Source organism: Rattus rattus, chromosome 17, assembly GCF_011064425.1.
Source record: "Rattus rattus isolate New Zealand chromosome 17, Rrattus_CSIRO_v1, whole genome shotgun sequence".
NCBI classification, from domain to species: domain Eukaryota; kingdom Metazoa; phylum Chordata; class Mammalia; order Rodentia; family Muridae; genus Rattus; species Rattus rattus.
This window is the reverse complement of record NC_046170.1, coordinates 47,853,666-47,875,184: the sequence shown is the minus strand read 5'-3', so window position 1 is coordinate 47,875,184 and position 21,519 is coordinate 47,853,666. Positions and strand designations below refer to the sequence as shown.

General features: G+C 44.9%; 1 protein-coding gene across 1 annotated transcript in view; it reads right to left on the bottom strand.

Annotated features, from left to right (window-relative positions):
* The window catches only part of Nrp1 (neuropilin 1), a 146,617-nt gene extending 127,181 nt beyond the window's left edge, over positions 1-19,436 (bottom strand). Inside the window, 2 exon segments of the mRNA XM_032887401.1 lie at positions 15,108-15,282; positions 18,853-19,436. Of these exon segments, the coding sequence (XP_032743292.1) occupies positions 15,108-15,282; positions 18,853-18,925 (248 nt within the window). The 5' untranslated portion in view covers positions 18,926-19,436.
* Positions 19,437-21,519: the final 2,083 nt, after the last annotated feature.

Genomic DNA, 21,519 nt, shown 5'->3' with positions numbered 1-21,519 from the left:
GTATTATCAACAGGGCCCGTTTCCATATGCATCCTGCGTCTCCAAGGGCTTATGTTGTGTTTTCTCAACCAAGTTTCCTATCAGCCGTGGACCCGTTAGCAGGAATCTTCTGTCTTGCTTGGAAGCATGTTTGTTTAAATCGTTCAGATGTGCCTAGGCAGATGTGCTAAGAACACACTTAGGAGGACAGCAGGTTTTAATCACACCCCTGTCCTTGTTCAGCCTTCAGCAAAACATTTCATCTTTACGTGTTTGAGTGGGTTTTTGTTGTTGTTGTTGTTGTTTTTTCTAAATGGGCCTAGTACAAATAAACAATTTCCTGGGGATGTGTGAATTAACTAGTGGTTAGAAAGAGCTTTGGAATGTACTATCAATGCTAAGTCAAATTATGAAATTGCACCTTTGCAAAAAAAAAATGCTATTGTGGGAATAAATGAATCTGAACATTGTATTTACAGTGTGATTCGTCTCTGAAATAGAATATTCATAATGGGCCTCAGCGGGCTACAACGACGTGCCATCTTATCTCCTGTTGATAGACCACAATCTCAGAAAATTGTTTTCACAATGGCATCTGAATAAGCCCCTTAATTTGAGTCTGTTTTACAAATAGATACACAGCTTATTACATAGGCGCTGCCTCGGAGACTCAAAGAGTGAGGTGGGATTCATTAACAAAATCCCTGCTGCCATTCCTTTGTATTTTTTTTCCAGTGTAATTTCTACTCTTTACAATCTAATTTTAATGTTTTGTTGAATGAAAAGATAAAGTAAAAGCTACTTTTGTGGTAGTGATGAAATTGAAGTTTAGGTTAATACTAGAGCTATCAACTGCATATTATGTTAAATTACACCTCCGATTTGGCTTGCAACGCATACTGCTCCTTGCAATGTGAGTCTCCACCATCTGTGTGGATGGCGTGCACCCCAGCAGCAGTACGTGTGAGCCCACTCCCAGTTCTCAACAATTTTGCTCAGAGGCAGTGTACTCGCCCACAGGTTAAGAATCAGTAAAGTCTACGTGCAAAAAGTCTAAAGCAGGCAACTGCCAGGTATGAATTAGGGTTAGAAAACTGCCGCCTCTGTCCACGAAGAGGAACTTGAAGGTGGATGGGGTGGGGGAGGGGGTGAAGAAAGGTGATGGTGCTTCCTGTAGAATAATGGTGTGCTAGTACACAGTAGGGTAACTGCGGATTTGGACCGTTTACATCATTAAGAAGTGAAAAACGTTTGAAGATTCAGGCATGTTTACCACTACATGGCTGTACATCAACTCAGTATGTGGGACCCCATAATGTGTGCTTATTTTTGTGGGTTTATGCTCCAGGTTAAAAGCAGAGTTTAGGGAAAAGGTTCATAAGGCCCTGCCCCTACCCTGAGGATCTGTAGTCAGTTATGGCTGCTTCAGGAGGGAGTGGCATTTCTTCTCTTTAGTGGCGTAGTACCGGCAAGTTGTCCGTGTGCCTGTAAATAGCGTCTCACCCATGCTCCTCTATGTAGCGCTAAAGAAGCTCATTGAGTCGCATGCAGACTGACGTGAGAGTAGAAGATGGATTATTTGGGAAGAAGGGGACCAGAGGGAATAGAAGGGTGAGAAAGGGTAACAGAGAATGAGTGTATCACAACAAATAATATAGGTGTATGAAAATGTCATAGTGAAACAAGTTGTTTGCATAATGAACCTGTTAATAATGGACTTAAAAGCAAGTAAGGAGAAAAGGTAAGGAGGAAGCAGCAGCCAAGCAGGAAACAAAAGCTGAGCCGTGAGTGTGAGGTATCTGAGTGTGGCAGACTTGCTCAGCGCCAGGCTCAGTCTCTAGGAGGGAGTCCACACACACACATGGCAACAGGGCCTGGGGGAACAGTGCCCTCCTACATGAAGTCAATACAGCTGAGAAACCAGGGTTTTCCTCTCCTTTCCCATCCCATGAACCAGATGTCCAGAAACAGGAAACTCAAAACGTATAGCTAATAGAGGCTAAGCGAGTTAGTCTCACTGTATACTTACAACATTCACATCACTGGCTAAGCAAGTTTCTCCAGGGAATGATAGGCAGACACAGAAATGGCACAATATAGAACAGCTAAGAGTTTGGCAGGTCATTTGTCCAAGACTGGTCTGGCTTCTGTCTCCATGGAAACACAAGTCCTGCATCCCTTGCTCTCTGTTATGTAGCTGCAGATGTGCAGGGGTATGAGGATGCTGAGGCTGAGTATATCTGGGTTTTTGTTTGTTTCTTTCTTTGTTGTGGTCATTGGTTTGTCTCTTTAGAATAGATACCGGATGCATCTGAAGTTATCCCAGGTGCAGACACCAGAGAGCTAGTGAGAAAGCACCTTTCTGGGGCTGCAGGGATTTTTGGCTCTTGAAACTGTGCACCTGCCTGTTGCTACACTGCTATAGAAAGGTTGAGGGGTTATCTAGGTATGTCAGTTACACCTATAATCCCAGCACTTGAGAGCTGAAGGCAAGAGGACCATAGGTCAAGATTATTATAGGCTTCACCTCCAGTATGAGGCTATCTTAAGCTACTTGAGATTCTGTCTTAAAAGAAAGGGTGAGTTGTGAACCAGGGCGAGGTGAACGCCTCACCCTCCACCTTAGAAAACACTCCAGCACAGCCACTCTTAGGGCTTGCTTAGATTCTGCTCCAGTTATTTCTTCATACCAAGGATGCAGGGACTCCATTTTGCTGGTTGGTGTAAGCCAATGGATTTAGGCCTTTTTGTTGGGAATGCAAACTAGGCCATCTTCTCTAACCGAGATGCTCACATCCAGCACATACAGCTGCCAGATGGAGCAGAGGCCCCCAATTATTTGTGTTAAATTTATGCAAAGGTGGTTTGGATGTGAGCCCAGACACAAGCCAACAATACACAAGGATGACTGAAAGGCACAGGCAGGCAACAGGGCAAAAGAAACTCTGATATTTCTAAACAGAGTAAGTATGGGGAAAGTGCTTTGGGGAGGCTGAGGCAGGAGTAAGGAGTAGAATTTGAGTGTGACAGAAAAAGGTTGAGATTTTTGAAGACTCATGGCTCTGAGATGTTTCAACTGGCAAGACTTAGGGAACAAGCAGAGATCACAGTATGGCTCAGGGATTCAAATTTGGGGAAACAGAGATGAAGGGACAACAAAAAGAGAAAATGTTGGCTTGGACAGTATAAAATGTGATTCTTTGTTTATGGAAATGAAGTCTAGTCAGGTCTCATCCAGAAAATAGGGCAAAATTGGATTCCAACAAACTAGTAAGATCTGGAGTTAACTAGGCCAGGTGGCTGAGATCAAAGAGGTCCTTCAAAGAGGATTCAGAGCAAGAGGGGAAGGCCCAGCCAAGCCAGTGTTACAACATAGAAAAGTAGACGCTGTGAGGTAGATAAGAGGAAGAGATGATTGTATTGATGTTGAACAAAGAAATCAGACCCATCAGATGAGAAGATGGCTCAGTCAGTAAAGTGCTTGCCTCGAAAGCATGAAGATCTGAGTTGGATCCCACCATTGATGTGAGAAGTTGGGCACAATTCTAGTACCTGGGAAGTGGAAGGAGGTGGGTCCCTGGGCTCCCTGGCCAACCAGCTCAGCCTAGTCATTAGGCTCCAAGTTCAGTAAGGGACCCTGTCTCCAAAATCAAAATGATGGCCCTGAAAGTTGACTTTTAACTCCACATGCCAGCACGCACACATGTGAACAACTCTGTCACAGACACACATAAAATAAATTAGGACCATGTAATGACCAATAGTCTGGAAATTCATGGGAGATAGCATTTGAGTAAGGAGAGACCAGAATGGAGCCCTGACTTACAGCTGGCACACATACAACTCCAGGCAGTGAGAGAAAAGCTCAGTTTTGGGGAGGCTGAGGCGGGAGTCCCCAGAGTGGGACAGAATACATATTTAAAGGGTGACAGTACCAAAGATGAAGTTCTTCTTTTCAAGGACGAGAAAAGTCCTGCAGAATCCTTTTGACTCAGGGGTTTCCATAAAAAAATAAAAAGGAAAGCAAATTCCTGTAGCTGGGATCCTGGTCACACCTGTGTCATTTCAAATGAAGTCCTTTCCAAGCATTTCGGATATAAATCCATGTCCTCAACAGCTGGTCATCATTGTGACCTGGGGACAAGGATTGGAAAGAGTCACCCCCATCTATTATAATTCTCAGGGTTCTCCCTGAGAGCATGCTCTTCCAAGATTCTCCCTTCACCACTAAGGAATCTGAGGAAGCTAAAAATGGAGGAAGGAGATGTCGAAGCTAAAGGAAGTAATCGGGTATTAACAGAGAGAGGGATGCATGTATGAGTTACTTGTTTTAAGTATTAATTTCCACAGTAGCCCTTTCCTGTGAAAGTATGGTATAAAAAATCTATGAGACCACTTTTGGTTACAATGGCTTGTCCCTCTTACAAAATGGCTCCTGCCTTGGGATTTAAGCACTGGCTGGTTCACTCTCTGAATGGGCCAGGCATATTTCCAAACCCTCAGGGATACACAGGACAAGAAACACACATGCTTTTACTATCAAGCATGTGATATTGAGATACCATCTTCCAGGAGGCATGCTAGCAACTCCACCCATCTGCTGTTTAGAAACTGATCAGAGCCCCATCACTTTTTCAAGACCGTAGAGAGAGGTTCTTGGGGCTATCTCCCTGTGGCTATGCACGACTTTGGAAATATTTGTGTCTCCTCCCAAGGATGTGGATGTTATTGTTTACAGTCTGAACTTATTTTAAGGAACAAAACCTGCGGATGCACTTCCTGCCCAAGTCATACCTAGGCTTTATTTAACATTTGTCTTGTATCCATCAGCATTGTGTTCCTGAGATAGGGGAGGAAGGAAGACTGCACACTTCCAGAAGAAAAGAGGCCTCTGTGAAGCTCACCGAATCTCTCATTCATGGGAAAAGGCATGAAAGTAGAAGTTAGAAGGGAACTAGCTGGGAAGATAATGCATGAACAAAAAAACCCATTGTTGTATATAACCAATATAAGATAATCAAAGGACTGGAGGACTGGCAAGATGGCTCAGTAGCTAAAGGTGCTTGCTGGAAAAAACCAGAAGACCTGAATTTAATCCTTGGAACCCACACAGTGCTGAGAGAGAACCAACATTCACAGGCTGTCCTCTGGCCTTCACACTCACATCACAACAGGCATGTGTCCAATACACATACATGTAAATACGTCCAGTATAAAATTTAAGGATGAAGAAAGCTGTGCCTATGAGGTGTCTCCAGACCTCACAGTAAGCAACCTGGCCCATTGTTTCATCTTCCCACATACACCGGCTGATAGTGTCAAAGCAGCATTGCTAACTGTGCTATAATCACACCATTCACATATAATTGGGATCCAGCCCATATGAACCGTCTCCTGTCTCACAGATGGGAATGAATGGCTGAGGGGCAATTATAACCCTTGGCCTCAATTCTCACCAGGGTCTTTCCTCACAGGGAACTGCCAACACGGTCCCCTGGCAATCAGGAATCCCCAGCTCTCAGTAATGAACCTGCACATACATCAGACATGAGGCGAGAAAACTAAGGAGGGAAACAGGACTATGCCTTGAGACTGAACCAACATACACAGTGTATTGCTCAGCACAACCCAGAATGGACAAAGAACTTGGTATTAGGAGAAAGCCACCAGAGGGAATACAAACACTAACCAAATAGTAGAAAGAGATATCTCAATAAAGGAGTGTCAAACAAGAAAAAAGCAATAGTGAAGTAGAGGGAGTGAATGCCCACACTGCTTAGTTGGAATTTGTCATTTTTGTGGTCTATCATGTTTTCCAAAGAATGATCATCTCTAGAAACTAAAACTTTTACTCGTTCTATCTTTTTTTCTATAACCATATTTAGGAAATTAATGTCTAATGTCTACTTCCTCGACTTATCTGAGAACCAACATCACTGTCTTTTTTTTTTCTTTTTTTTGGAGCTGGGGACTGAACCCAGGGCCTTGCTCTTGCTAGGCAAGCGCTCTACCACTGAGCTAAATTCCCAACCCCACATCACCGTCTCTTATCGAGACCATGTGAGCACAGTACCACCTTAGAGGCACTCCACATAATGCGGCCTTGTGTAGCTGTCATATGTTTGTATCAAATATTTCTTTGTTCCATTTAAATGGGAAACTTTATATTTTTGAAGGTTTTAGATTGATTTTTGTTCCTAAGACTAAATTCTGGTTTGCATCATGTGTCTGTGGTAGCTGGGCCCTTACAGCGCCTGTTCTGTTCACAGTATCTGTTTATGAGGGAGTCACAGGAGATCTTACAATGTTGCATGAGAATCATAGCTTTGACTATTTCTGCCTGGTCTTCAGAAACCCAAGATCTTGTAGAAGGCGATATCAGGAAAGAACTGGAAGCTTTCCCGTGACAGGCTAGCCTGTCACCAAAGCCATAGGAAACACCTCTGTCCTGATTTGGTTGCTTGTTCAATGTATCTATCCAGATAACAACAAAATACTTCTCAGAGTCTGTTTTTCCTCAGAAAACTCCTCTGTCATAGGAAGCGAATACCTGGGCAAGGATTCTCCCCCGAGCTCTTCCAGGGCCACAGTAGAAAATAAAAGTATAAAACATGATGAGTGGGGAACTATGAGGAAGTTTTATGACATCTGCCTGAGATTAAGTAAATATACAGTGTTTACAAGGAAATGTGGCCCCTTTACTTGGGGTCTGGAACTAAATATGCAGCTGGTATCTGGAACATCCATTTAACCACCAACAAATAAACTCATGCCATTCCTGGCCTAGCTACCAGATTTAGGCAACCATTATAGAAACACATGCCTTGTGTTTAGAAACCACCAACCAGAGGCACCAGAATTTAGACACCCCCACCATGACTTTCATTCCTAACCGACAGCAACTTGGGACAGAGTAGGAAATCGCCAACCAGCCCTCTGCAGGATTCACAAGTGCTTTAATTAATTAAAAGGCTCAATCTTCACTCAGAATTATTGGGTTTATATTTAAGCATTGGCTGGAGACAGTTCAGAGAAGGAAATGACTGGGAACAGTTCAGAAATCTTTCACACAAATGTACCTTCTGCTGCAAGGGCAGCAGTAAGGTGTTCGGTATAACAGGTGAGTACTTGGGCATTGCATTTGTACTTCTCCGGTTTGATTTCATATCCGTGGTATTTAAAACACTCGTGAGGAAGAAGTGAGATCATAAGCCCCAAGCACACATACTCAGGGCGAAGCTGTCAAAGTCAGAAGCTACCAAGTTGCTCCTTATAAGCAGTCTATGGTAACGTGAAGGAGAGGGCTAGAGAGTTGGCTTGGAGGGCAAAGGAAAACACAAGCTTGATGACCTGGATGTGGATCCTCAACGTCCCTTTGAAAAAGCCTGGTATGGCTAAATGGGATGGGCAGAAACAAGTGGATCCCACTTGCACATGAATGCACATAGGAATTTATACAAGAGGAGGATAGAAGCCACGCTAAGCAAATGAGATCCAGTAAATACATACCGAGTCTGTATAGAAGGAAGCATGCTAGAAGGCCACTATTTCCTTGGTGGACATGAATGTTTTTGAGCCATTGAGTTGACAGGAGCCAGGAGATGATTGGTGGTGTGTTTGCCTCTGTTTGAAGAATGTAGTCACTGTGAGCAGACGCACTGCTTCCTGGGCTCTCTGAATTGTCTGCATCATTTCAGCCAGATGACAGCATTAACTGACCTAGATCCCAGACACAGGCCATCTGAACACAGACTAGCTGGATGCCCATCCCCGTGAGGAGCTAGCACAGCTAAGTCACTGCCTGTCACATTCAGGATTACTGACAAACACCCAATTAAGAGGCATTTGGAACCTGATCCGAACACTAACTCTCTTCCTCCCTGCCCCCGCCAATTATCAGCGTTGATGAACAGGCAACTGCAATTAGTGAAGTTTATCTTTTGCTCTCCTTGTGCACATGTGCGCTGTTGCTGAGCCATGTCAGCATGTGTGCGTCTACTGAAGGCTATGGTGGAAAGGACAGAGCTGAGAACACACACAGAGCTGGAGGCACATGTCTGCCTGGGTCCTTTCTCAGGCTCCTGTTTTCCCAAAACAACTCTAGTTGGGAGCACCACAAGACTTGTCTCTTCAGTGTGACACAATTTCAAGTAGCCTACTCCTTTAGCTTCTGTTGGAAGTTGGGTTTGGATGTGTGTGCACACACACACACACACACACACACACACACACACACACACATCAGAGCTATGACATTCATTCATTCATTCATTCATTCTCAGACTGTGGGTGTTAGGTGTGTATACAGGTGTGTACCCATGAATCCTAACAGATGTCAGAAAAAGTTATCTCCTCTCTCCCTCTCTCCCTCTCTCTCTCTCTCCCTCTCTCCCTCTCTCCCTCTCTTCCTCCCCCCCCCTTTCTCCCTCCCTTATTACTCTGGGGCAGGCCTCCATTTTTTGGCTAGATTGGCTGGCCAGTGGGCTCTAAGAATTTTCCAGTCTCTCTTACCCCACTGCTAGGATTGCAAGGGTATGCCTCCATGCTTGGTGTTTTTACCTAGAATCTGGCAACTGAATTCGGGTCATGAAGTTTGCATACAGTGCACTTCATCCACTGAGCCGTATTTCTACCCCTAGCTGCTTCCTTTAGATCACACAAACATCTAACACTAACCTACTTTGTCACATTCAAAACACATCACTATCAAGTGTGAGTACTTATATTAAAAGTAACAAAGAAAATCCCTTTATTGAACACCTTGGACCCTGTTTAAATGAAATCAGTGTTAATGGGGGAAAAGAAAACAGAAGGCTACTTGCCTGGATGGTACTAAGGGTGCTGTAGGCACTGGCCAACAGTGCCCAAGATGACTCATTCCTACTTTCCCAAGAGCTGTTCACTTTAACTGAGCTTGACAGTCCCATAAAGTACCAAACAGTCACCCAAGATCAAAGCCAGAAGGGATAAGATGATCCATTAAAGCAAGGAAGGAGGAGCTGGGGAGACCACTCAGCTGGTACAGTGCTTACTGTACAAACATTAGAACTGAGTTCAATTCCCACCATCCCAGTGCAACGGAAAATGAGACAGGAGGGTCCTTGGAACTCACTGGATAGCTAGTCTAGTCAAGCTGATGCATTCCAGATTCAACCTAGAAGAGACCCTGTCTCTAAAACATAAGGTGGAGAGTTACTGAGGAAGTAATCCAACAATTTTGTGTCAGTACAGATATACATACATGCGCAGATGTACCTCCCCCAGCCTCAAGACAAACAACGGAAGAACTTTCTGAATTCCCTTTACATAGAAAGTAGATTCGGATGGGAGACTTTGTGTTCATTATAGGGTATCTGTTAATATATTAAGTAAAGATAAGATATGTCTACATTAGCCACTGGGAAAAAAGGAGCTGGGTTTTCAGCAGGACAGAATTCCTTATCAGAAGGGAGCGTGTCTCTGTGTGAATGTCCATGTCTGTGTGAGGTCATGTCGCTGTGTGTATATGACGTCTGTGTGTATGCATGCCTATGTCTGAGTGTATGTCTACATGTGTATGCAGGTCTATGTGTGTGTTTATAAGTGTGTGCATGCCCATGTCTGTTCAAGTGCATGTTTCTGTGTGTGTATGTCTCTGTGTGTGCCCGTGTCTGTGTATATGCATCTGCATAAAATAAAAGCTTAGTTTTTACCTGAGTGATACTAAAAAGTTAAAGTCTAGATGGAAGGGCTTATCTTGGATGTACTCTCCCTTTCACAAACACACACATACCCACATAAATACAACACAAACACACATATACACACAAGCACGTACCCAGAAACAATACCTCAGGAAATAGAACTTTTGATATTAAAAATCAAAACTGATGCAAAAAACACATGCTGAAAAAAAGAAAGAAAGAAAGAATAAAATCAGAAAATATTACTCAGGGAAATAAAAATGGGACTTAGCCAATAAATGACTTTGTAAAATTATGTCATGTAAATAAGTAAAATTATGTAATTGTAAAATTACAAAATTTAATTTGCAAGGATAATCAGATTTAAAAAACAAAGGGCAGATTACATTTTAATAAATGAGTTTGTATTCTTCGAAAGTAAATTGGATCAGTCGTGTCTTTTAGCTTGTGAACATTTAGGAAATTTTAAAAGTAGCAATAAGGAAGCGCGGTATGACTTGGTCCATCAGTCCTCCCTCCCCCAGATTTGACTATGATCTCTCGTTAATCATTGTGATTCCTATGGACTTATAGGAATGAAAGGTTCCTTTAGCTGCATAGAGGCAGAAACATGTCCATCACTGGGGATGGTAAGAAGATGCAGTAGAAGTTAGAGAAAAGCATCCTCGTGAGTTAAGAAACCAGAGTGGAGCAGGGCCTCATCCATAAAGACTCCATTGTGCCTACTTCTCCAGCTCCACCTTTGTAGGTTTTTTCCTTCTGCAGCTTTACATTCATTTTCTTAATGTTTTTAACCCAATGTCTGTGAAATTTTTATTGCTCCCCAGATAAAGACATCCGATCTGAATGTAACCACACACCTCTCCGCTCGGCAGTATTTGTCACAAACTGTTATAAATTATCATGCTGATAGCCGGCATTGCTGGGAAGCCAGAGAAGTTTCATAAATCCTAACTACTCTGTCAATGGTATTCTTGTTTATTATACAGAAATAAAGTTTTATGAGACTCAAGATGTCTGCCTTTACCACTGAGGGACGCCTTGGAACAGCGAGTTCTGACCAGTTCAACGATTCCAATGTACAGTGGAAATTTCTTTCTCAGAGATTCTCAGCTGATCTACTTTTAATGGTGTTTTGATGCCTTCCAAACATGCAGGATTTTTGCAGGCGTGAAAAGGAGAAATTATCATTTCTTCCATCTCCCCAACACCTTCTCCTCTCAGAACATTCTAGTGTTGTCTCTTATATCAATACAAGAACATCCAGCTGGAAACTCTAGCCCCTTGTTATCCTTGAAGACAGATGCTCTGCTCTTCTGTTCATTGATTGATTTACACTACACCTTGTTCAATGAAAGAATGAAAGAGGTCATATTACCCTGGTTTCAATGCTTTTGTGTAATGAACCCAGTTGAATGGCAGCGTCAACACATAGTGTTATATGTTAAAAAAAAAAAAAAATCTCAGCAACGACATCTTCATTTTCATTCATTTTCCCCAAGAACCAGCCACTGTGAGACCCTAACCCTTACTTTGTAAAGTAGGCCCACAGTTTAATTATGAACTAGCTCAGTTTTAGTATCATTTACATGAAAATCTCATGATTATATCCTATATCATCAGAGTCATAGGGTGGCTTTTACATAATTACAAACAAAACAATGATAATTAAAGAGATTTTTCCCTGCCAAAGTACTTAGCTGGTCTAATTACATCCCCAGCCCTCTACCCTAGGAAAGAGAAATGCTTCCATGGGTCTCAAAGATGCTTCTCCGCAAGGAATGTTATAAGACATTGATTTCTTGCTTGCTTTCTCGTGGTGAAAGTTGACTGGACAAATAGTGGTAATTTCAAGAAAAAAAATATGGGTTGTATTTATGTGAGATTCAACCCATTACAGGATCAATACGTTTAGTTTGACATACATTTACTTTCATATTCCCAAATGTTCTAACAATAACCAAATTGTTGATGTCACAGTCATGATGAAAACGTCTTGGTGGAGAGATTTTAGCTTCTCAATAATTTCACAATGGCTACCTCATTTATTCCACTAGCAACTCAATAGCCTTAGCACACACACCATTTCCCTGGCTTTAGCCATATACTGCAGCCTAAGATGGAGAAATGTAAACTATCCCAACTATCCCAACTAAGGGGAATGGGAACAACTGGTTTGCTCTCTGAGACAGGGACTCATGCGTTCCAAACTCGTCTCAGGCCTGCTGTATAACTGGACGTCTTGACTGTCTTGTCTCTACCTCATGGAAGCTGGGATTGCTGGTGTGAACCACCATGATCTGCGGAGCTTACAGGGAGTTCCTACAGAGAGAGTGGTAGGTGGCGTACTGAACTCAGTTTCATAAAGGTTCTCATACAGTCAGAGGACAAAACAACACAGGCTATTTCTTAAAGAATCTCTGTGTATTCCGCCTTCTCAGGGAAGTCTGAGCACCTGCAGATAATGAGGCTGTGACTGTGAGCACATCTTAATGAACAGAACTAACTGCCACCCTCAACAGTGACCAGAAACCAGGTAGGACCTAGAAAGATGGAGGAGGCCATGCTTAAGGTACTCTCCCTGTAACATTTTGAAGTGTTTCATTGTGAAAAAGGCCACATGGCCACACTTCAGAATGAGGCACCAAGGCATTTGCCATGAGCAGGATCTCCTTGCCTTCACCAGAGTGAATAATCAGCTTTTAAATGCTGGTGGTGTCTTCTAGGGCATGGAGCCTGACCTGTGATGACTAAGAGATCACTTTATTCTGCAGCAAACAAATAAACTCATAAGCAAACCTCCTCAAAACTCACCACCACACAACTTTTATGGGCGTAATCTTTTCTTAAAGCTGTGTGTACAATGTGTGTGTGTGTGTGTGTGTGTGTGTGTGTGTGTGTGTGTGTGTGTGTGTGTGTGTGTGTGTGTGTGCCTGCCCCTGTCCCACAGTGAACGTGGGGAGGCCTGAGGACTAGGTTTCTTCTTTCAACCATTTGGCTCCCAGGGATTGAACAAAGTCACTCAGGCTTGGCAGCAAGTGCTTTCAATTACTGGGCCGCCCTGCCAGCCCCTGATTGTCTTTTTTAAGGAAGGAAATGGACTAAAAAGGTGGTCCCCTACTCCTGTCACATTCTACCCTGTAGCATGACAAATAACCATGTAAAGTTTCCCATACATCATTTTCCACCATCAATTTCTTGAGGCAGCCTGTGTATGCATGTATTAGTGTACGTGTGTGTGTGTGTGTGTGTAAAAGCACTGTCTATACATAACAGTTTATCAATTAGCATTGCTCCCAAGCTTCTACTACAGGATGTCCTGGGCTCAGCATACACCAGGTTTCAGAACCATTGCTGAATGAATACACATTCCCCTTCCCCCCCTTTTTTTGTCAAGTGTGTGAGGTGACATCACACAAGAAATTGGAAACTGTCCATAGTGGAACGTTCAAGACATGAACATAAGCAAAATCACAAATCAGGACCTGATCTGCTTCCTCCTCAGAGTGGCTGCTGAACATTTTTACCATGACACCTCTGATGACTAGGGTTATTCAGAGCACTTAATTCTGTGACACACTGACATGGTCATAATTTCCTGGTCAGAAATCAGTAAACGTGAGTTTATTGAAATCTAAGAATACTTTATTTTGAAAGGAATCATGTGTTGCCAGAGTTTCTTGGAAATATCTCCTATAGCAGTTTTAAACATTGTCAAGATGTAAAAAATATACCCGAGAACACATTATCTAAGTTATTCTCACCATTAGCACTGTAACAGTCACCATAAAGAATATTAATAAGCTGGGTGTGGCTCAGTGATAGAGCCCTTACCTAGTGTCCATGAAGTCCTAGGTTTGACCCCCAGAACTTCCAAACAACAACATCCAAACAATGCCCTGTTTTCTAGAAGGCACTGGAACACTCTAGTAATTCTACAAAAGATTAAAAGTCAATCCAGGGGGTGGGGATTTAGCTCAGGGTAGAACACGGGTCGGTCCTCGACTTCAGAAAAAAACAAAAAAGGATAAAATAGAAGTCAACCCGGTGCTGGAACTTGGATAAACCGGAATCAGAATGCAGCCCTGTATGCCAGTCACTCACAGATGCATCTTCTGTTGGTGGATTTCTGCTAATTCACTGGACACTAGCAAGTTGAATAAAGTAGACACCTTGATACCCTGACTATGAAAATCTGGCTGTCAGCACACCACAAAATCAACAGATCCTGAGTCCTTTGTACAGGTGGGAATGTTTTCCTATCACTCTGTTCTCTACAAAAAGGAATAAAAGCACGCAACAGAGCAGCTTTCCTCATTGTACAAGCCTGCAACACGGCTCAGTTCACATTAAGAACTGTCTCCACTAAGATTACTATTCAAACTCAAACTGGAGACTGAACTCCTCAGAGTGAGATCATGTGGGATCTCATTGGCAAGACACCAAGAGGTGGTCCTGGATGTGGAGAGCACTGAGTTATGGAGTCTTCAGTGGTCCACCTCATACATGCAAAAGCAGAAATACCACATCTATAACCAGGATTTCCATGTAAAGAGTACAGGCATCATTTAGATGGTCTCTACAGTAAAATGCTATTGGGACAATGAAAGTTGTCATAGTAACTTCAAGTTGAAAGAGACAGACAGGTAAGACAGATGAGCTCTAACCCCATACACACCTAAGTTCTCATTGCATTTGCGCATTTTAAATGAATCATTTTCATAAACATTTCCACAATTAACCTATTATTTAAAACTCTTGCTTAAGCTCAGCACAGGAGCAAATGTCTGTAGTTGGGAGGCAGAGATAGGTAGATCTCTAAGCTCAAAGTCAGCCCAAACTACAAAGTGAGATCCAGGACATCTGGGGCTACATTTGGAGGACCCCGTCACAAACAAATAATCAAACAAATCAAACAAACAAAATAACAATAATAACAAACCCTCTAATTCACCCTATATACTTTATGACCACTTGCTTTTTCTCACGTCAAACTCAATACAATCTTTCAGATCAGAGTGCTAGGGTAGCCCCTGACACAGAGCTACAGTCCCCAGCCACGAGAAATACAGTTCTAAAATCATTAAATGAGCCACAGATTTGTTTAAAAAAACACACCCAACTCCACCATCTGCAGATCATGTATACTGGTGACCCACAGTACTTAAGAAAACACAAGCCTTTTCTCAAAACCCTTTCCAGAAAGAACCACACACCACACATTTCTTAACAAAAGATTTTCAAAACCAAACGATGTCAACAGAAAGAAGACAAACATTTAAATACAGCCTGACATATTGGTTACTTGTAACTTCATTTCCACACCACTAATAATTAAGCTTATCGAAGTCCAGGGACCGCTCATTTGCTTTCACACACTCATAGCACGGATACTCATGACCACTAGATGGTGCTGTGGCGCCCTGTTCAAACTCCCTCGCTTACTTGCAGTCTCTGTCTTCCAAATCGAAATGTGGGTTGAAGTTGATCATGATTCTCTGGTAGGGCTCCGGAGCTTGGATTAGCCATTCACATTTCTCACTTGGATGGTAAGAATGAGGGTAGCCGGGAGATGTAAGGTACCCCGGGTTTTCAATTTTTATAGTCCCGCCACATTTATCTGCAACAAAAATGACATTTTAGCAGATCTCTTCCCTTACAAACAGTTGTGTCTTCTAGCTTTTACATATGCATTGACAATTAGCAGACATTCTGTCAGTTAAGGGAACTCCACAGTGAAGTGTCCCCTGCAAACCCTCCATGTGACCCTAGACAGGAAGAACTCCATACCACCAAGCATCCCTCTTTAATCTGCAGGAGCATGACTTCCACAGAAAGCATACTGAGATCTGAGATGCGTTTCCCTCCCACCCAAAGTCCCTTCCAAAGAAAGAGGTCTTCCAGCATTAAAAACATTAAATCCCCTCAATTGATGTTAACACAGCCCCCTGGGAGCTCCTGCTAGACTTAATTATCTTCCAAGAAGTGTAATCACATTAGGGAACAGCTCTAAGTGGAAGGTGCCTAAAAGATGCCACTCCTTGCAAGTGGCTTTTTGATGATAAGCCTGGTCAGTGTCATTGACCAGTGGGGACCGTCTTCCAGGACTTTGATTGGCCTGAAGCCTAACCTCCTTTTGTTGTTGTTTTATCTGCCTGTAAATCTAAGTGATTTTGAGTTATCTCTGCTTTTGAGACTCAGATCAACAGAGAACAAAGTGCAGCTGGTGATGCAGAAAGAACTCGGCTTTACTTATCCAAGTTGCTCAGCCTTGGAGACCAGATCAAAGCAATGGGGCAGAAAGAAAAATAAATAGCCACACAGCATTAATTCTAATTACTAAACGTTAGGGGAAGCCCCAGCCACTGAGGTCTAGGTATCACAGATGGTGAGCTACATTTTCACATCCCGGGAAGAAGAGGCTCTCTAGTTTTTAGGCTTTACTGGAAAATAAACCACTACCACACCACGACAAGAACTCAAATGCTGAAGTGATTCTCTAATAGCTAAATAAACCAGACTCTGGGCTGGTTTACAATTCAGCATAGCTCGCTACTGTCACTCTCTATTATGGGTCTCACACAGGAGAGCACAGCCTGCAAATGCCTCCCCATTTACTGATGCTTAATTTTAGGCAATAAAAATTTGGTGCATAAACTATGTAAGAAGTACAGGTATGAAATACTGAAATATATAAGCCTATCAATCACAAACATCCAGTAATGGTATATATAGATTTTAATATTACATCTAATAGATTCCCTGTGGAAAGAGAATGGCATTCTTTGCTCTCAGCATGAATTTATAAATCTACGGAATTTTATTACAGGAAAACCAGGTCAAATGGAAATGAAAGATGAAGTGCACATCAAAAATGCATAAAGCTACATGCATTACAGAAGTCATTTCCCATAAATTAAAAAGAAGGCAATATAAATTATGTTGTTTTCTCCAATTGCTAGATGTTTCTGGCTGTTTCTTAGATTGGAGGGGGTTGGTCCTACACATTCTCTTCCCATTGGCTTTTAAAAGCTTTAGGTCTTCAGGAAGAACTGATGCTGCAACCAATGTTCAGAATCGCAGCTAATGATGTTAGCCAGCTCGGTGGTGTGATTCTGCGGAGGTTCTGGCATTATTTTATTTTGTGCAGAAATCTTGGAGAATGACCTCCCCCCCCCCCAGCTCATTAAGTCACTCCAGTTCTGTGTAGCCACCATGGCATCTGTTAGGAGAGTGAAATAAAACAGTCGACAGATAGTCACTTCAGAAGACAGTGAGGTGGGGTTGGTACCACACCAGAGCACTTTAATCTGTGACTTCTGAGAAAGTGACAGTGTAATAAGATAATGTGGACTGCTGGACTCCCACACTCTGTTCAGTCTCTCTAACACTTGATTAGGAGAGAGAGATTCCTAATGACTGTGGACCATTAGTCCTAAATAAGGTTAATGAATTAATTTAGTAGACACTTACTGGGAGGAGGTGGATATGGTTTTAAGAGGACTACAGGCTTACTGAGGCATGTGTTGGCCCTGGCCACTTCAAGCATAGCAATAGGGTTTCAGTTGAGTGGAGTCCAGATTCCCAGCATTCCCCACATTTCTGCTAAGAAAATTAAAAAGTGTGTGTGTGTGTGTGTGTGTGCTGTCAGAACCACACAAGTCTTAATACTCTTCACCTTGGCTATCACGACCATCTTCTGGGTACCCCAACATGGCTCTAACCCAGTGTTGTTCTCAATCTGTGAGTTGCTACCCCTTTGAGAGAACTCTTTCTCCAAAAACATTTACATTACAATTCATAACAGTAGCAAAACTACAGTTATGAAGTAGCAACAAAAATAATTTTATGTTTGGGGAGTCACCACAACATGAAGAACTATATTAAAGGGTTGCAGCCTTAGGAAAGTTGAGGACCACCACTCCGTCCTTAGGCATTGTGAAGGCTAACCATTTGAGGTCTAAGCATTTGAGTTCATTTGCTTAGAGGAAATAGACATTTCAACCCCTGCCAGACTACAGAAGCACTCCACCAACTCAGGTTCATTAACAAATTGAACTCCACATTCATGATTTTTTTGAGTATTTGGCTTCCCTTCCAGAGTATATAGGAAGATGCCGCCAACTTGAATTCATTAATAAATTGAATTCCAGCCGTGTTCACAAAAATATTTGCATATCTTTTGAGAACACTGCTTGGTACCTGTTGGGGGAGATCTATAGTTGAAATCACAAAAAAAAAAACCAGGGAAAGCACATTAAGGAGATTAACTTCTATCATAAAAGAGTGATTTAAATTCTTCCTGGTAGAGCCCCTCCGCTCGGCTCTTATTAAAACAATATACCACAATAAGTAGTAGGTGCACTTTTTTCCTAATTACTTTGATCGAAATCTAAGCCAGACAAAGTAAACATTTAGCTATTAGTTAATATGTAAAGCTAAAGATCTACTGTTCCGATCAGCCCTTGCCTAGCCTTCAGCACCTTTCCAGGAGACGCGGAACACATTCATACCAGATCCCATTTTAAACACACTCTTTAGGTTCCAGGGTACTGTTTATACCCAGGATTGCCTTTCATTTACTTAACAGTGAGTGGTTTTAAAAGCCAGCTGGAGACTGCAACAGGGGTTACGAATTCTCAGATACGCTGGTGCCTCGCACTGAATAGATCCAAAGCCTTTATTGACAGTGCGACTTTCATTCATACTTCAGACTGATCACAGACGGTTTACAAAGGCGGCAGAGAGAGTTCCAGCGCCAAGACTGACCGCTATCTCTTGGTGTGGCCCACCAGAGGAAACTGAGCAGGGATGTTTTGAGGAGAACCAGGAAGTCCTCCCAATGAAGTGTTCATTAACTCTCAGCAGCCATCAGATTTTTGAAAGGGAGTCTCATTTAATTGCCTCTGGGAGGAAACATTATTAAGATAATTGGTGTGCTGATCTGGGAAGGTAGGCAGCTCTGCCTCGAAACAGAGGCAGGAGAAGCCAGCAACCAACTGGAGCAGGGGGCGGAGGGCTTGTGGTCCTCCTGCCCCAGACACCCTGACTTCTCTGTTCCTTGCGCAGGCAAGTTTCCTGCGTCCGGCAGCCGTGCGCGCGTCCCGTGGCTGGGGCTGGAACCCCCTCGCCCGAGGGAACCCGGCAGCCCCGGGCACTCCGGTCGCTCCCGCCTCCGGCTGTCACTTACCGCTGCGGAAAGCGCCCGCCAGGGCGAGGGCAAGGGCGAGCGTGGCGCACAGCAACGGCAGCCCCCTCTCCATCCTCCTTCGCCGAGCCAGTCCCCAGGCAGCCGCGGGAGAGCACGATTGAGGGAGGAAAACCCAGCAAACGGGAATCTTAACAATCCGAAACAACGCTCTTAAGTCCGCCTAAGAACCATAAAATCCTCAGCGGGTCTTGGCGGGGAAGGCTAGCGGCGAGGCAATGCCTGAATTCGCGAGAAGCGCGTCTCTTTTTGTGTCTCAAGTCGCCTGCATCCTGTCATTTAGCTCCGATTTCCTCTCCCTTTTCCCACACTTGTTCCTCTTCCAGGAGCCACTGCCCGGGCCATGTCTCAGGAAGAAGAAGAAGGAGGAAAAAAAGAGGGGAGGAGTTGCGAGGAGGAGGGGAGAGGGCGGGCGACACACCAAAGCCAATTTCTAGAGGGAAAGAAAAAAAAAATCCCGCTTGATTCTGGACGGGTTGGAGCCGAGGAGCTGGCGCCCAGAGGAGGTCCGGGTTGTCTGCGGGAAGAAGAGAGAGCAATGAAAAGATGAGCGGGAGAGCGAGGACTTTCTCCACTGGCACCCGCCTCTCTCTCCGACCTCCCCCTCCCTCCCAGATCCCTTCCCTCGCTTCCTCCCGCCCCCTCCCCGCACAGCTCTGCCAGTGATTGCCTGGCTGGAGATTCGGAGACACAAGTTTCTCTCCGCACGCTTTCTCGTTCGGTCCTTTGGGCTCCCTCCCTCCACCCCACCTCCGGGCACCCTGCTGTGCTCTCCGCGGGAAGAAGGTCATTGGGGAGCCAGTAGTCTGTGCCCATAGCGCAAGGACACGTGTGTGTCAGGAGGGGCAATGCTAGTGGTACCAGCCCCAGTGATCAGCTAGTCTACCTTGGCGAGATCTCTGCACCCCAGGACTGAGCTAGGCTGCTCCTGTAGACGAGGATCCCGGAGCCCAGGAGTTCTGAGAGCCCGGGGTTAGCTGCTACTTCAAGGAACTCCAAATCCCTAGTCATCCGCGCCCCAGGTGGTGTGGATCACGCGTCAGTCCTTGCTTTCACTTCCTGGGTGCCAGCCTGAGGTTTGGGGCGGGAAGCAACCAGGCACTCCAGAATGCTGCGAGTAAGACTGTTGACCAGAAGAAGAAGGCTGTTCTGGGAGACGCGCTACTAGAGAACTGCGACCGTGCCTCTGCCACGTAAAATATAGGCAGACCTTCTTGGAGCACGGAGCCTGGCTGCAGCCGAACAAGACCTCCTCGCGGTGCATAAAGGCGAGGCTGGGTACCCGACCCCCCATCTCCACCCCTGACGCTGCAGGCTGCATTGTTCCCCGAGATTTGGTGCCCTCTCCTTTGGGGTTACATGAGCCAGGAGGATGGATAGTGGCGTGCCTTTCAGCTAGGGGGCAGCCGCCAACAGACACAGAGCAGCCACGTAGAACTCCAAGAATCTGAATCAGGGGTCCAAGGTTCTAAGGGTGGAGGGGCCCATTTCTATGCACCCTGAAGGAAGGACAAGACTGGCAAGGACCCCTCACGAGGGTGACAGGATGATCTTAAAAGGGTCTCGTAGTGCCAGGTTTAGATTACAGGCAATTGTGTCTACTGGTCCTCCAGCCTCACCCGCCACCCACAGAAGAGGTGCGTCCCAGTCCCCGGCGTCTGCCCAGTGCTTCCCCTCCCCCACGTCGTCCGGTTCCATCCTCCAGGGCATTCCGAGAACTGCAGCAGGTGGTGTTTGGCTTATGAATAGCAAGGACACCCAGGGACTTAAACTGGTTGAGGCCTCTGATCAAGTACGAGTATAAGAGACTCTATGCCCTCGGAAAGAGCTGGTGGATAAGGTGAAAAGGTCATACGCCTTCTGGGAGGTGGCATTTATAGACACACTACCACCACAGAGACTAACTCCTACCTGGTGCAAGGGCTGGCAAAGATTTAGGATTGCTGGCAAGGAGACTCTGGTCAAAGGTTTTGGCTGAAAAACTAGGGTCAGTCAGGGAGAAAGGACACCCCAGACACTGGTGCCCCAGGCCAGGAATCTGCGTTGGGTGTCTGGACTGGGCGCTGAACTGAAGCTTGTGCATTGCGCGGATCTCCAGCCTGGGCTCCGGCGCAGGACCCACTGGCTCCAGAGTCCAGCCTTCTTTTCCGCCCTGGTTACCGGGCCCGCCTCCAACGCAGCCTCTCCCTCCCTGCCCCACCGCAACGCCACCCCCGCGTGTAGAGAGCCAGCCCCGGAGCGCCTCCGTTAGTCGCCACTAGCTTCCTCTTGGTTCTCTGACCCTTTTGGAAGACCGGGTGGGTTGGGCGTGCCAGAAGGCTGGGAGTCAAACGCCTGAGTCGAGCGGAAGGGGCAGTCGCGAGGCCGTTGGCCCTCTGCAGGCAAGGTCTAGGCGATAGCCGCGCCCAGGGCAAAGCTGAGGTGGGAGGAACAAGAGTGGTGGCGGGGTGGGGAAGCTGGGGGTGGAGGGGAGCTGGCGATCTGCCACAGGGAGCGCGTGTCCCTACCTCCCTACGCCAGGCATCGGGCGCATCCTTGCCAATTCCAACTGTGCTGGGCAAGCCTCAGACTCAGGGTGACCCGGAGCCACCTTAACCCTGGAGTCCAAGGGACCGGTGTCTCGGAGGACTTGGCGAGTCGACATAAAAG